This window comes from Microtus ochrogaster, linkage group LG5 (genome assembly GCF_000317375.1).
Source record: "Microtus ochrogaster isolate Prairie Vole_2 linkage group LG5, MicOch1.0, whole genome shotgun sequence".
Lineage (NCBI taxonomy): Eukaryota > Metazoa > Chordata > Mammalia > Rodentia > Cricetidae > Microtus > Microtus ochrogaster.
This window is the reverse complement of record NC_022031.1, coordinates 17,497,371-17,514,810: the sequence shown is the minus strand read 5'-3', so window position 1 is coordinate 17,514,810 and position 17,440 is coordinate 17,497,371. Positions and strand designations below refer to the sequence as shown.

The following is a 17,440-nucleotide window of genomic DNA, read 5'->3' as shown; positions in this document are numbered from 1 at the left end:
AAAAAAAACACTGGGATTACAGGTAAGCAATGGATGATAACTGTCTTCCTTTGTATTTTTGCCATAAATAAAACTTACCTGAATAAAGGCAGATGTCTGAACATGTTCAACACAATTGCCATCAGGTGATACATACTGATAACCAGGGATCTAAAGAGTAAGCAAAGCACTGCTATTATAGGTTATACATTTTTTTAAAAATCTTATGCCAAGACAGCCTGTGATAAAATGTCAACATTAAGAAATACAACACTAAGCAGGGCAGTACATGTCTTTAATGCCAGCACTCAGGAGGCAGAGGCAAACAAACTTATGTAAGATCTCAGGGCTTGATGGTGAGATTCTGTCTCGAAACAAAAAACCCAAAAAAATAAACTAATAAAAATTGGATATTGTCTAATAACTTTGAAAACTCAAAATAATAGTTTTTACTTACTTAATAATTATTTTGCCTATCCCTAGAATATACTGATAAATAAGTATAGGAAAAAATCTATATTTTAGATTGTATTTTTGTCTTTTGGTTTTGTGAGACAGGATTTTGTTATGCAGCCCAAACAGCTTGGAGTTAACTATGTACCTGAGGCTAGTCTCAAACTTCTGATCCTCCTACCTCAGCCTCCCCAGAACTGAAATTACAGGTGTCTATCACCACACCTAGCTTCTAAGCCTAGTTGTATCAGTCAATCAGTTCATTACCAACATTACCTCCCTACAGCATATTTTTGAAAGTCAGCTTTTGAGGGTTGACTACAGGAGATAATAAATAATGTTCCTACTCCTATCACCACGTAATGTCAATCTCTAAATTAAAAAAAAAACAAAATTGTATAATTGTATTAGAATTCGGTGAGCACCAGTAAAATATATGAGATGTTTGTAAAAAAAAATCTGGCAATCAAATACAAATAAATATAATCGGTATATATTCTGTAAGGATCTACCTAAATCATTATCTAATGTAAAAATCATTGTTCTAACCTAGAACTTAACTTTGACAATACTCAATTAGAATCATGTATCACTCAACTTGGTAACTCCAATAAATAAGAAATTTATTTTTCTCAAACTTTCCAATGAAAATATGCCACAGTATTTTAAACCAATGTATTTTTCTTCATGTCACACTTCTCAAGAAAACTTAGAATTATCTTAATAGTTTAAATTTTAAATGTATAATGCTTTCTAAATTATTAAATAGGAAACAATTCTTAAAATACTAAAAAACTCCTTATCATTCCAACATATTTTGGTTGAGATTGTCAAACACTTCCTTAACAACAACTAATTTATAAAATTATCTTTCTACAAGTCAAAAAACTTTGGTAATTTTTCTAAGACAGAAGCAAAACCTTATAGTTTATACTATTGAAATCTAGGACTCTGAAGAAAATATGTTTAAAAAAACCAAAACATTAAAATCCTTAAGGTCAGGTTTCAGTATAATTTCCTATTTGTAAATGAAGATGTCACTACGTTAAGTGGTTCCTTTAAAAGTATGTCTAACAAAACTTAGTGATGCTCATAAAAAGTAAAATGAAATAAAACCCGAGGCTCAGGAAGCAGACTTTTTAACACTATGCTCCGTTTTATCTTTCATTAGGTGCTACTTAGTCCTGACAGTCTTAATATTTTATGTGAACAGAACTAAGAATTGCTCATCATACACACGTAAGACACAGACAGCCAGAAAAAGATAAAGCCAGTCTTAGGAAGACTCCTAAACAAATTTCTTACAGGTGGGTAAATGCATGCTATAAGGGACAAGACAGAGCTCATCAGTTTGAACTTGAGTAACCTCTAGAGAACCTGAAAGGCTGAAATCACCCAAGTAAAGAGCAAAGTAGAACAAGATTAAAGATCAACTATTCACTGTTCCCCAAAGGAATGTTTAAATGATGTCTTACTCCTCCTCCTTTAAACTGTGAGTCAGGCAATACCACAATTACACAGAAACTACAGACGATGTGAAAGCATATCTTTATGTCCACTGGACCATAACTACAAAGAATTAAAGAGTACTGCTATATGCTACATTTCTTAATGTGAAAATCACATGTAAAAGGAAATTTTAAATGAAATTTATACTGAAATATTTGCCAAACTTATGGCTTACTTTTTCAGTTGGAAATTTAAAAGTCTGTGTCACTGCCCAATACAAATTTTACTTGTCCTAAAACACCAAGAACCTTTCCCATACAGCAACTAAAGAAACTGGTTTTAAATAATAAAGATATTAAAAGTATGTGCCTGAACAGGTATGTAAAACTGATTCTGGGTTTGCAAATGGTCCATAGTCGCACAAGGTTTGTGTTGAAGTTTTGATGACGATCGCTCTGATTTTATTCCATCCTGTAAGTAGCCCTCCTGCTCCACTTTTCTTCGCATAGTAGAATTCCAATGATTTTTGATAGAATTATCAGTCCTAAGAAATGAAAGTATATCATTTTTAAAGGGAATCCAAATATTTTAGCACTGTCTAGCATACACAAAATCCATAAAACACACTTTTACAACTATTGAAATAAGTATTTAGAAGGTCTCTGCTGTCACAGAGCTTAAATTCTTACTGAAAGCATGGCAACAGGGAAGACAAAGAAATAAATAGGAAAATTATCATTGCAGTGTGGATAACTAAAATAGGGTGATAAGTAAGTAATGGGGTAATTTTGGTTAGGGGCACAGGAAAGACCTCTGTTGTGATGACAGTGAAGATGAGATCTTTAAGTCGAGACTGAACTGGCAATACAAGAACATAAAAACATCTGGCAAGAGGCCATCAGCCTGCAGCTTCAGCACTTGGGAGGCTGAGGCAGCAGGATGGGACCTCAAGACTAGCCTGGACAACACAGTAAAAACCTGCTCAAATAAAAACAGAAAAAAGAGCCTTCTGGGTAAAAGGCATACTAAGTACAAAAGCCTCACACCAGGAAAATGAAAAGGAAAAAACAAAACTAAACTAAGGGGTAAAGTGCTTGTCTAGCAGCCTATATAAATGAGGTCCTGGGTATAATCCTCAACTCCATTAATAAAAATAAAAAAAGGAAAGAAAAATACAAATTACAGATTGCAAGTATTCTTTACCATTTCTTAGAATATTGTTTATAGAACTTATGAATTTATGGCTCATCAGCTCTCTTTTTATCCAAGGTTCTTTTTATAAAGGTGAGCCTAGTACTGCTTGTAGCGTGAATCCCACCCTGCATAGGACAGACACTGGAACCTATGCTGCTAAAGCCCCAAGGCAGGGCCTAAACAAAGAAAATGGTGCATAAAACACTGATTGTATTAGAAATTCACAGACCAGGGTTAGGAATGATGAATGAAACAAAGACATTAATGTTCCTGTTCATATAATTCCAAAGTATACCAAGATTATGAAGGAATACATATGAAAGCATATTAGTTACTATGAAGTACTACACAGTGATTACAGCTATACAGCATGAGGACGTATAGGCTGAGGAAGATATGAGGCTGCCTAGGGTAGCTGGTCTGCTGTACTTGCTGGTGACTTCCAGAAAGTATCTGAGCAGTAGAATGAAGAGTATATTAGCACTGCCTTTGAGGAAAATGCTCTACTTCAGTTACATGGGCTGAAGTACTATTTTCACAGCTCAAAATATACCATAATTAAGAACTGAATTTCCTTAACATACTTTCACAATAAGTTTCTTCAATCAGTGTATTTGCAATCCCTAGTATGGTGCACAGTACCTAATGTGAAATAGATCTCTAAGTTAGATTTCATTTCACCAACTCGTACAAAGGCTCTGCCTGACTGGCAATAATACAAAAATAGGACTTGTGGAGTAGATGTTGTTTACATAACTTAAAGGTCTGAACATTTTATTGCACAAACCAATCATATTCCTTACCACAGAATTTATTACAAAGAGTCCCAAATGAATGCTTATATTATACAGCCTAAATTTGAATTATAAATAAAGGAAAGGGGTACTTGCAAATATACTCAACAGTAAGGTAGTAAAGAACACGCTGAGGCACAGAAAAACAATGTACATTAGTCTATATAAGCACCTTCCAGGAAGTAATTTAGCAATTTCTGCCCAACGGTTTCCCAGCCGCTTATGTGCTTCATATATGATCCTGTCTTCTTCCTCTGTCCAAGATGATTTCTTCACTTCAGGATTCAAGTGATTATGCCATCTTTCTCTGCACTGCTTACCTATTCTTCCTTTTAAATGTTTTGCAATTAAAGACCACCTTTTTGGTCCATATTTCTGGACTAACTCAATAACCTAAGATGCAAAAACAAAGGTTGAAAAACCATTACCACGAGAGAATTTCAAACTGTAACTCAAGCATGTCAAGGCTGGGACAGTCACAGAACATTTGCTGAGTGTGCACAAAGGCCTGGGTCTGATCTAAGCACCTCAGCAACAACAACAAAAAGGAAAAAACTCCAAATTAAGAATTCTATTTAACATAAATACATTAAATTTCAGCTATAAATAAAGTTCACAAAAAGTAAATTTATTACCAGCTAATCCTTCAGCATACAGCAAGATCAAAAATCAATTCCCAAAGAATCAAAAATTTCATAAGTTAAACCATTTTCTTACAAAATTAATTCAAAATAACTACAAAATTTTGAGATTTGTCTTTTCTATTCTTACATCTTAAAAAAAAAAACAAGAGAAAATAAGCTTCAACTAAAAGTCATATAAGTCCACTAGGAAGCAGAAAAGATCTATAATTACTGGTTTTTCATTTCCTCCTTATCAAACTGAAAAAATAGAGTTTGCACATTTTCTCCTACATTTCAAATTTGTTTTTAACTTGCCTAAAATTAAAATAACAGTTTATCTCCTCAGCCTGACCTACTTCACTGCTATTTTGATCCATTGTCAAATATCACATCATAATCATTCTATATTGATGGATAATTTAACACATATCTATATTTTCATGATATGTTTCTACTTGTCATATTTTGAAAACAAGGTTTAAAGATTAAACGTGCAGCTTTGGTTACTGTTTTTGTGGTTGTTCTCACGATATTAGGCATATTTAACAAGTGCTCTATCACTGAACTATATTCCCAGCCCTTTTCTTACTTTCTATTTTGAGACTGGGTCTCATTAAGTTGCCCAGGCAGGCCTTAAACTTGCAATGCCCTATCTAGACCTACTGAGTAACTAGAATTATAGCCAATGCCACTAAGTCCAGCTATTAAATGTCTTTGAAGATCCCACATTGTAATCTAGTTACTCATCTTTATTTATTATTATTATTTGCATGTGTATGAGTGTAGGCATACACAAACCGTGGTGACTGTGTAGAAGTCAGGGGACAACTCTCAGGAGGCAGCTCTCTCCTCCCACTCTGAATTCAGGGATTGGACAGAGGTTGTCAAGCTCGCACAGAAAACCACAAGTTTTTCTAGTTGAGCCATCTCACCAGCCCCAGATCACACATTTCAAAACTTATCCTTGGTCATTAAGAAAAAATCAGCCAGTCCTGAGACTAATGAAGTAACTTCCTTTTTGTTTGCCCTCACGGGTAATAATTCTCTAAGTACACCAGTAATAAGCAAGCTTTAAGGGGCTTGAATTAAAGAGCAATTCCTAGTGGAAGGCAGATGTTTCTATTCTAATCCTGGGTTCATTTACGGTCAAGAGAAAAAATTAAGAATGATTTTCTTACATATTAAGTTACTAAATGTGAAAAGAAAATTAAAATCCATTTTTAATGCTAATTAAATTTTGACAGGAAACTATGCCTTAAATCTTGCTAAATCAAACTTTTTTTTGAAAATGAAAATCCTTAAGATTTGTACATTTTATTAATGTCTGAGGAATATTTTTGGGCACATACTATTTATTTCTAGACCTATTCATAGTGACAGTATTTCTTTTTTGCTTCAGTTCAGTTGGGTTTTTTAGGTCACTTTTTTTTAATTGATTTTACTGAGCTATACATTTTTCCCCACTCCCCTCCCTTCCCCCCCTCCCCTTCTGCCCTCTCCCGTGACCTCCGTGCCCCCAGTTTACTCAGGAGATGTTGTCTTTTTCTCCTTCCTATGTAGATCCATGTATTTCTCTCTTAAGGGACCCTCTTTGTTGTATAAGTCGTCTGGGGTTGTGGACTGTAGGTTGGGCTAAACCAAACTTTAAATAAAGCATTATTCCTTTAATAAATAAAGCCCTCAAAAAAGACTGTATGTATTACATGTGGTTTCACTCATTTTTGCCTGGGGGGGAGTAGGAGTTATATTTCAAGACATTCAACATTCAATTCTTAGATACAGCACAGCCTCCAAAGAACAGTACCAAGTAACTTAAAGTATGAACTGGAAAGATAGTTTAGTTATTAAAATGCTTTCCTTGCAATCATGAAGACCTGAGTTCCATCCCCAGAAATACATTTAAAAAAAAAAGTGGCATGCATTTGCAATCTCAGTAACAGGGTGGCAGAAAGGCAGATCCACGATGCTCACAGGTCCACCAACCTATTCCTACTTGTCAAGTTTAAGGCCAACGAGAGACCCTAATTCATAAAAAATGCTGGATGACACTGTATTGAGGAACACCACCACCCAAGGTAGTCCTTGGGCCTCTATATGTATGTACATACATAATCATACTTCATGTGTTATAATAAGTTAATAAGAAAATAAATCTAGCTGGGCAGTGGTAGTGCAGATTTTTAATGCCAGCACTCAGGAGGCAGAGCCTGGTCTACAGAGTGAGTTCCAGAACAGCCAGCTACACAGAGAAACCCTGTCTTAAAAAATAAACAAACAATAAGTAAAAATAAATCTAATAAATAATAAATAATCTACTTATATATTCTACATACACAATGAACACCAAGAATATGAACATGGGCAAGTAAATGGCTCAATGGCACTTGTCATTAAGCCCAATGACCTGAGTTTGACTCCTGAGACCCAAACGCTGGGTAGGAGAGAACTAGCTCCCACAAATTATTCTTTTACCTTTACATATGAACTGTAGCATGAGCATGCATGCACATACATGTGCCCAAACATACACAAAAATAAACACTTAAATTTTTTTTTCAGAACATGAACGTGAACATGTTACCCTCTGATCTTCTTCTTTAGTCCAAGGACCCTTTATCAATTCTGGATTTAAAACCTTCTGCCATCGATGTTGGCATTGAAAATCAGAACGATTCTGAAAGAATTTGGACATTTTTATTTTTGAATAAATGTCTTCCAGGAAGCAAATTAGCCCAAATTTAAGTATACCCATATAAACAAAATATGAATCAATACTATATTCAATAACAAACTTTTACATATATTTATTTTATTTTATTATTTTATGTAATATTTATTTTACATGCCTAAAATCCCAATTCTGTATCTTTAAGTAATCACAGGTTTAGATTGCAAATTAAAAATAATACATTTGAAATTAAAGTATGTACCTCTATACTATCTTTTATAACAAAGTAAGACATACTCCATAAAAAGCTAATTCAGCTGTGCAGTGGTCTTTTTAGGCCCCTGGATAAATGCTGTACAGATTGAGTATCCTTTATCCAAAATTCTTGAGACTTGAACTATTTCAGATTTCAGGTTTTTTTAAATGTGAAACATTTACATATATAATGATATATCTTGGAGATAGGACAGAATTCTATAGATAAACTTATTTATGCTTCATATCTACCTTATACACATAATCTAATAATTTTATACATGTTAGTACACCTGGCATTTTTACTGTGACATATGACATTAAGTCAAGTGTAAAACCTACTCTGGCTCTATGTCAGTACCCAAGAAAGCTGTGAATTTTGAAGCACTTCAGACTTCAGATATTTGGATTGAGGTATTCAACCTGTTCTAGAAAATTACTTTCTAAGCCATCAGCAAACAACTAAAAACACACCAGAAAAAAATTAACCAGATGTTTGAATACAAATACATTTCTGAAAAGAAGAATATGAAACTAATACCTTGCGTAAGACCTGATATTACAGAAATACACCTCACATCTCACTTACTTGAAGATGACTGGCGATTAGAGTCCAGTCATCAGTTCCATGTTGTTCAACCAGCTTCTTTAACTTGTCATCCTATTAAGAGAGGCATAAAAATTAAAATTTTTCCCACCCCTGGCATATAGAGGTATTCTCACTCTCTCAAGTCATGTCTGGTACTCATTTTGAGAAAAATTAAAGTCATTATCACACAAATTCCTCCATTTACTATACTGTTTCAGTAAATCCGAAAGAACCAGATGTTTTTGTCATTGGTTTGTTTTTTGTTTTGGGTTTTTTTGTTGTGTTTTTTTTTTTGCTTTTGTTGTTGTTGTTGTTTTGTTATTTGAGACAGGCTTTCTCTCTCTGTTAACAGCTCTGGCTGTCCTGGAACTCGCTCTGTAGACCAGGCTGGCTTTGAACTCAGAGATCTCCTGCATCTTCCTCACCCTGGGATTAAAAGCTGTACCACCACTGCCTCACAATGTCATAAATGTATTTTTAAAAAAAAAAGAATGTATAAGTGAGTTGATAATTTGTTCTCACATTGTTTTTATTATAATGTTGTTCATAACTATAATAGTATTACTTGATAAATATGAGACTAGTAAATTTTGCCAGGTAACTACCTCATCTCTTGTCCATTTGACTCTGTTCCAGAGCTTTTTCAGTCCTTTTTGTTGAGGTACTTCATAATCATGATCAGCATACTGAAGGTCGTCATCCTCATCCTCACTACAAAAGAATATAATATGTAAGCTCAAAATTTTTATTTAAATTATTTAATTCAACCTCTAAGTCTATATATGCAGGTGTGACTAAAGAAGCTACTCAGAATAAACAATATAGTCTCAAAATTAAACAAAGTTTAGAAAATTAATCCTAAAGGAAAAGATGGGAACAATAGAGGGTACTGGAATAAATGTAGCACGAAAGCAAGAGAATAACTATTTGAGGAAAAGAAGGAGAGCTTTGAGGATGGGTGAGCAAAGGCAAATCAGCAAGCTACAGGTTCAGTGAGAGACACTATCACAAAAAATACATTGGAGTATATTGAGGAAAACACCCAAGATTGTGTTCTGGCCTCTATAGCACATGAACATGTGTGCATGTATATACACAGAGACATAAACACACATACAGAGAGAGAATAAAATTAAAAATAATAGTTGAGGACGTGAGATGACCCATGAAAACTGATATAGTGAAAAAAATCAGAGCTTGGGTTGATATGGAGTGAAATAAGAAAAAGGGAATTTTCAAGAATGAACCCCTAAAGGAGGCAAGGCTCTATAATAATCTGAGTAGATGGTACTGAGTAGTTAGAGGGCTGAGAAGTAATGAGCATCTGAAAATGACACTCACTAGCATTTATTTAAAACTTCAAGTACCAAAGATTATAGCAGTCTATTAAAATTCCCTCTAAAAATTTCACAACAGGGACTGCAGAGATCCTTTAGGGGTTAAGCATACTTGCAGATCCTACAAATGGCCTGGATTTGGTTCCTAGAACCCACAACCACCTATTCTAGGGGACCCAACACCCTTTTCTGGTCTCCCCAGGCACCAAGAATACACAAAGTGCTTATGTGCACATACACACACACACACACACACACACACACACACACACAGAAAAGCACTCATATACACACACACAAAATATTTTTTTAAGAAACCTTACTAAGCATGATGGTACATGTCTTTAATCCCAGCACTCTGGAGGCAGAAGCAGATGGAAGCCTCTGTTTGAGGCTGGCCTGGTCTAAATAGGGAGTTCCAGAGCAAGTGTAGCTACATAGTGAGATCCTGTCTAAAAAGAATTTAAATAAATCATCAAAAGAAAGCAAACTTCACAACTATAAGAGAAGAGTATTACCAGTATTGCCATGTTCAGAGGTTTAAAAAGAACAAATAAACAAAACAAAAAAACTTGGACTTAGAAAAGTAACGATTTCCCAAAGTCTCACCAAATAAGGCATGGTTGAATTCTACAGTTTACTATCCAATCACTTTAGTTATATAGCACATTGGGAAATGGGAAAAGTATAATAAGAAACTGGAAATTAAAAAGGCCTTTAGAAATGAGAACAAGGTTCAAGTTATAAGTTCACAACTCTAAACATACTAACTTCTCAGGACTGTAAGAAAAGATGGTTCAGTATTATGTAAATTGATCATCTAATGGTATTTAAAATTATTTTTTCTTACTAAATTTAACTCCTAAAAATTCATTCTGATTTCAAATATCAAGTCTGAAGATTTCAGCATATTTAATGCAATATATAAATGACTTTTAATATCTAAATATGGTATACAAATTCAATCTTACAAAAATTAAAAGTCAAGCTCTAGATTTTATGCACGTATAACACACCCTTTGTAGGAACCCTCAATTTCCTCTCATTTGTCAAATCCATTTGACCAGAAATTTTCATACTGGGGCAGACAAAACACCAAACTCTTCTAGTCTGTTAGCTGTGATGCCTCTATTATAACAATAATCTACTAATCCTTAATATTGTTGTGGAACTATGCCTCAAACCAATATACAGGTTTAGTTAAAAAAAAAATACCTACTACTAGCAGCCAAGATCTACTATCAGAAACATCATGGGATTAACCAGGAGCACACAATAACATGGAAATGCTTCAAGGTCCAAGGATTTCAAGTTTCTTTTTTTTTAAATATTTATTTATTTATTATGTATACAATATTCTGTCTGTGTGTATGCCTGAAGACCAGAAGAGGACACCAGACCCCATTACAGATGGTTGTGAGCCACCATGTGGTTGCTGGGAATTGAACTCAGGACCTTTGGAAGAGCAGGCAATGCTCTTAACCTCTGAGCCATCTCTCCAGCCCCGGATTTCAAGTTTCTAAGTAAGCTCCTTGGCTGGACAATGCTCCACACCGTAGTTTACAGAATATCTGCTCTTTCTTAACTTAATGCTAAATCGCATTTGCCAATCTTCCCAACCAAACAGTAAGATCAACAGTGTGAAGACCAAGGTTAGTTACCATGTTCACCTCCCAAACCAAGCTCAACACCGCCATTCAAATATTTGTAAGATCAATGAATGATTGCCTTAGTCTTCCTCCTCCTCTAACTGTTTTATACTACAAAATTTGCAGTATTCCATTTCAGTCCATCTAAAACGTCTGCCTTGCTTAATACCAATATGACCTCAAAGTATATACAAGAAGGGAGAGAGCTCTACATCAGTGGTTCTCAACATGAGGGTCATGACCCCTTTGGGGTAACATCAGATATTTACAACAGTAGCAACATTACAGTATGAAGTAGCACCAAATAATTTTGCAGCATTAGGAAAGTTGAGAACCACTGCTCTAGAAAGAGGGGGAAGACATTCTTTTTTGTTCAAATCCAAATGTACCTCTGAGTAGTAAAATTTTAAGAAGTAGAACCTGCTAAAACAAACTTTTAAAGGAAATTCAGCACACAAGGGGTTGACTGAGAGTATCTAAATCTAGCCTAACCTTTCTTGGAAATGCCTTAACAACATTACCACTTCCTGACACCCCAAAAAACTGTCAGGCATGCTTCTCATAAGTTCTCTTCGTCCTCATTCCTTTCTGGTCTTAAGACTTCCATCACAACATATTCAAAACTATTTTTAACTAGGTTATCTCTATGCCAAAACAAAATTTAATTTAGAAATGTGCCTGTATAGATCTTTAATGGTCACAAAAATACCTGTATCACATCTTATCTGTACAAATCCACCTAAAGATTCTTATCAAAATATTTCAGGGATATGAGTTACAAAAGTATTACTTTGGTCAAAAACACTAGTCACCACGGAGTAATTTTTCTAAAACCTTGTTCACTTTAAAGCTCTGTTATTTATTTTTACCTGCACACTCTGTGAGAAATTCTATTTTTTCACAAGGTTGTATTCTGTTTTACACTTAACATGGTCATCAGTTTCAGACAGTGAGTTATATATCTACTCAGCATTCAGGAAGCTGGGCTGAGTGGGTGAGGGTAAAGACAAGGGAACATTAAAGTAGGATTCTTAGAATCATCTCTACCACTGGGACTTTCCTAGCATTTGACTAATCCATCTCCTAATTTTAGCATAAACTTTTTGTACATGGGCTTCTTTTGTTGATTGTGTTTTCAGAGATAAGTGTTAAACCCAGAACCTTCATCTATGCCAAACAAGCATCATACCATGAAGCAACATCCCTAGCCCCAAGTTATTTCTATGTACATTTGATTGTTAAAAGCATAATACAATTTCTAGTAATGTAGCAAAGAAGCCTAGAAATGTATCAATTTCACTAACTGTAACAAAAAAAATGTCTAATTCTGCTTATAATTTAATAAGAGAAAGGGGGAGTGATGGAGCCAGCAAGATGATTCAGGGACAGTTGTGTAGGTCTGACAACCTAAGCTTGATCTCCAAGACCCACACAGTGGAAGAAGAGACTTCCATATGGTGGAAGGGCTCCTGAGGACTATTCTCTGATTGCAGCACAAGCGGACCCACACACGCACACATATAAACATATACATACACAAGTATAAAAAATAATTTTAAAGGAAAAGAATTAATCTTCATATGTAACCTTGTCAAAGTTCCACTTTCACCATTAACAATGAAAAGATGCTACAATAGCAGTAGTTAGAAACTACAGATAGAGCTAATCATTTTTCAACATTTTACAGTATTTGGGGGCATTTTTATACTGCAGAAACCAGTGTTAGTGATATGTAATGATTCAGTAAAATTGAGCTTTCTACTATGTAGTTAAATAAATGAATTATTTCTACTATAGCATGATTAACCTAGAAGACAAAAGAAGTAGATAAAATATTATACTAGTTATAAACCAAAAGGCTCACCAATCTAAGATTTTTTTTCCACAATCACTGTTACTGTTCTTATTTAAGTCAAGAAAAATTCTTTTTATAAAGTGTTTAATACTTAGCTGTAATTTTCTTTTTGGTTTTGACACATCTGACTACCTCAAGGTAGCCTTGAATTCACTTTGTAATCTAGGCTAGTCTTGAACTAATAACTCTCCTTCCTGTCTCCCAAGAGCTAATATTATAGATATGCACTGCCACAACTGACTAGAAACTGTTTTATGGTTAAATAAAGTGAAAAAGATGATTATGAAACAGTAAAAAGAAGCATAAAAATATCTGTAACATGTTAGGCTAGGAAAATGGTTAAAGGTAATTTTATACTGGGGTATAAGCTAATAGGATACAACAGTCATGACTTTACTTATAAATCAACACAAAAAATTACACTTGGTTTTTAAGATAAAATGTTTGGGAGAAGTACAGAATAACAATCTAATAGATATGAGTTAAACAAAGGAAAAATATAATTTATTTTTACTAAAAAATAATTAGAAAAATTAAAGAATTTGTTCTAGTAAAACTGCTTCAACTTGATCACATTTTTAATTCAAATTTCCTCAAATCTCAAATAGTTGTCACATTAAAAAATACAAGGCTGGTCATAATGGCTCATATCCTGTAATGGCGCATATCTCTAATTTCAATACTTGGGATGCTGAGTCTGGATGATTTTAATGAATTCAAATCTAGCCCAGGTTACATAGTGAGATGGTGAATTTGAGGCTACCTAGTACTACATAGAGAGACCCTGTCTCAAAAAAAACATCTTTATTATACTTTTTGAGGTCAGGGCAACTGTATATTTAATTATTTTCAGTTCAGCTGCACTCAAATTATGAGACTTTACCAAGCTGATATAATAAAGTGAAATCAGGCCACCCAGTGGTAAATATGATGTACTGCATGCATGACGACGGGCTTCCATCTCTAGACTGCAAACTAGTAGACAAAGTTTGACCTCAGATACTCTGGACATTAATATTAAAAACACTGAAATACATACTGAAAAGAGTTCTATATAACTATCAATAAACAAGGACAATGGACAATATTTATAAATCATTTAGAGAAGTATATTTTTAAACAAAAAAGAATGGTAACAAAAGTTCTCAAAATAACATATACATTAAAGCTATATAAGCTACATTACAGACTAAAAAGTCCAAATACCTTATATTAACAAATAAAAACTGAAATGGACTATATCTGCTTTCCCAAATAATACTGCTAATTAAAGACAAAGCTAACTAAAAAAATTCTTTCTCATAGTTTTACATACATTCACTTCCACTCGTTTCTGGAAACAACAGTGAAGTTGCTACATACATACAAACATACACACACACAAATGCATGTATACTACTAAGGAAAAAAACTTTCTGTGTAGAATCTAGTTTTCATCTTATCATTTTAATTTAATCATTGGTCATCTTAAGTATAAATATCTTAACCTGTACCTAGTAAGTAGGCTTTGTAGCATCAGAATTACTTTAAGTATAATTGTTTTTGAGTGTTTAATTAGCCTTTAAAAACTAAACTGGGACAGTAAAGATGGCGCAACAAGTGTTTGCTGTCAAGCCTGTCAACCTGAGTGTGATCCCCAGGACACACATAGCACAAGCAGTGAACTAATTCCAGATAACTGCCCTTTCACCCTGTGCACCTTAGCAGGTATGTATGCATGCATGCATGTGCGCATACACATGAAAAGAAAAGATAAAAATTTTAAGTACTAAAATAAAAGTACACTTATTTTACATAAATGCTTAAAAATCAAATGCATGTTGTTAACAGATATCCCAATAAAAGAATTATTTCTAAATTACATCATTAAAACTGCCACCGGGTTCTAAAACTATTTTAAGTCACAATACTACATGACCTTTTCCTATATGCAAATCTCAGTGACAGACTCTGCAGCTATTAAAAAATAAAAAGAACCAATATCTTTCAGTTATTTCATATTTAGGGTAACACTTTCTGCTCTTAGCTGTCCTTATTTTTCAGATCACATAGAGTCTACTATAAGAATTTATGCCTATATCCTTATAAAGTTTTCCATTCACATTAATAAAAGTTTGTATTTGGAGATCCCAAAGTACTGAATGACTGAATGACCCTGTTTCTGTTCTAAATTGAACTCATCTACACTAAGATTCTTAGTCAAAAGAAGAGGACCCAATGAATAATATTCACCCTCAAATATTTCACATTCTATTATCCTCTAGTACAAGAAATTTAACACCCACGGGACTCTCTGAAGAGAACCCAAAGAAGCACACCAGCGATGGGGATTTCTCACCACATCCCCGGAGAAGTGCAGTTCTACTGCAGCACAAGTACTCCAGACACAACTCTTTACACCATTCTATAGCGTTTCAATTAAACTTCAATTAACTGGCAAGAAATAAAAGTCAACAGTACAATTAATGTTTAGAGGTCAAACTCCCAGTACTGGTAATAAAATAATTTATAAGAAGTAATTGCTAAATCATTTCTCCTTAGCCTACTCTTAGGAAGCAAGATCAACTGTGACATGAAAACACAAAAAAAATCTGAGAAGAATGTTACATTCATATATCAGTATTTAACAGTAACTTTTAATGACAGAATTAGACAAGATACTGTTTCATGTAAGATTAACAATGATTCTAAGTAGATAAAGGCACACAGCAGGTATATACAAGGTTCTCTTATTGACTTGATACATTCACTTTTCCCTTTACATCATTTAAAAACAGACTTCAAAATTCAAAAAGCCTAAAGCATTACCCCAGCAATCTTAACTATTTTTAAATCCGCATGTTTTCTGAAGATGGGAATGTTCTGTCCTTGAAGTTGTAGACCAGCAGTTCTTACCTGCATGCTCCTGCTTCTAGCCCCCAAAAGATAAGCGGCACCATCCGTAGACATTGTTGGTTGCTCACACTAGGGGGAAAAGGCTACCGTCTTCTATTGAGTAAAGATGCTGCTAAAATCTTAAACTATCTAACCCAGGATGATAACAGTGGCAAGGCCTGGGGTTGTATGCACATCTGTTCCACTGCAATGACCAACCTATTCTGCAGCTAATACATTGAAGGCAATTATGTCTTACTTAAATTTATGTTGATATCTGCAGAACTATCTTACACACGGCAGACGCTTAAATGAATAAAGCAAAGTATTTTGTGTGTATCCATTTTAAATTTAACTCTGTAGTAACTCCCAGTACTAAATCTCAACTCAGGAAATACAGTCCTAAGATTCTGAGGCTATGGATCTAGATAAATGGAGATATTTGGAAATTCTGCCAAATCCTTTTCAGGTTTACTTAATACTGAAAATCGAGACACTATAGATTTTTGTCATCTGATTATTCCACACAATTTAGGAGTATCTATTACAATGGTATAAAATAAAAGGCTCATAAAGATATTCTAGCACATCTTTCATCAACAACAAGAAAATTGTGTCCTACTTGTTACAACCCAGATATAGTGAGAAACAAACATGAACATTCGGAATACAAAGTAACTTCAACACATTGTTTTACGGTCAAGTTTAGCTGATGGTAACAACGTAAAAATCTTCTCAGAGGCTACCGAGAGAAAGCTCAGAACCCCAGTGTGCGGATGACAGAAGATTTAGCAGGTCCCCTTCTCAAGAGGATGTCCCAGAACGTTGCCCACCCAGGTTTGTCACGGAGATGCTGTTGTGATTGGCTCGGTAAGCCAGATTCTACTCAACCAGGCAAACACGACCACTTCTGGGGTGCCGTAACCCCTGAACGTGCACAAACTTACCTGGCAAGAAACCTCTCGTGTAAGTGGTTGGGAGGTGTGGGAGAACCCGGACAAAGGAACAACCTGAGCACTTGTTAGGGTCCCCACACAGTGGCCCTGACTCCCCTGTCGTGATGGATGCGCTCCGGCCAGTGCGGCAGAAGTGGGTGTGGGGCAGCGGAAAGGAACATGTCCAGGCCTGAGAGGGCCTGCGTGGGGACCAGCGGGAAAGGACAGGGAGAGGGCCGGAGCCCAGACAGGGCCGCTAGGCCCGGGCCGAGGGCATGTCACCCACCTGCGCGACCTCTTCGCCATCCTTCAAGTACCGCATAGGCGCGGGCTGGGCGGGGACGCGGGTCAGCCTCCTCCAGCCTCGGGGCGAATGCTCCCTCTCCGAGACCCTCCCGCCGCTTCCCCCGCTCCTTCCCTCAGGTGGCCGGCAGAGGAAGGCAGGCCCGGTCAAGTCGGGGACCGAGGGGCGGACCAAAGACCCGCTGCTCCTAGCCGCGGCCCGGCCCGGCCAGGGATGCCCTCACCATGTCAGGAGGCGTGCTCCCGCCCTCCGCCCGCCCCTCCCGCCGCCTCCGCCTCCGCCTCGGCGCTGCAGGCCCAGCGCGGCTCCGTCACGGGCGCCGACCCCCGCCCTCTCCCCGCAGTGAGCAGCTCTGCAGCACTCGCAGCCTCCTGCAGGGTTTTGTCCGCACCGCCGAATCTCGCGCCTAGCCTCCCTCAAGAGCCGCCGTTTGAATCTGCGCACGCGGCCCCGAACCTCATTGGCTGGGGCGGCTGCGCGAG

The 17,440-nt window shown here is 36.0% G+C and overlaps 1 protein-coding gene across 2 annotated transcripts in view; it reads right to left on the bottom strand.

Moving 5' to 3' along the window:
• Mybl1 (MYB proto-oncogene like 1) overlaps positions 1-17,138 on the bottom strand; it is a 35,739-nt gene extending 18,601 nt beyond the window's left edge. Inside the window, exons 1-7 of one of the 2 annotated variants that reach the window (XM_026786814.1) lie at positions 16,941-17,138; positions 8,610-8,715; positions 8,005-8,076; positions 7,074-7,166; positions 4,042-4,262; positions 2,251-2,425; positions 79-150 (exon numbers count right to left, since the gene is read on the bottom strand). In XM_026786814.1, coding sequence (XP_026642615.1) covers positions 79-150; positions 2,251-2,425; positions 4,042-4,262; positions 7,074-7,166; positions 8,005-8,076; positions 8,610-8,715; positions 16,941-16,960 — 759 coding nt within the window. In that variant the 5' untranslated portion in view covers positions 16,961-17,138. The remainder of the gene's footprint in view (positions 1-78; positions 151-2,250; positions 2,426-4,041; positions 4,263-7,073; positions 7,167-8,004; positions 8,077-8,609; positions 8,716-16,940) is intronic. The other variant, XM_005361891.3, reaches the window with a different exon arrangement.
• Positions 17,139-17,440: the final 302 nt, after the last annotated feature.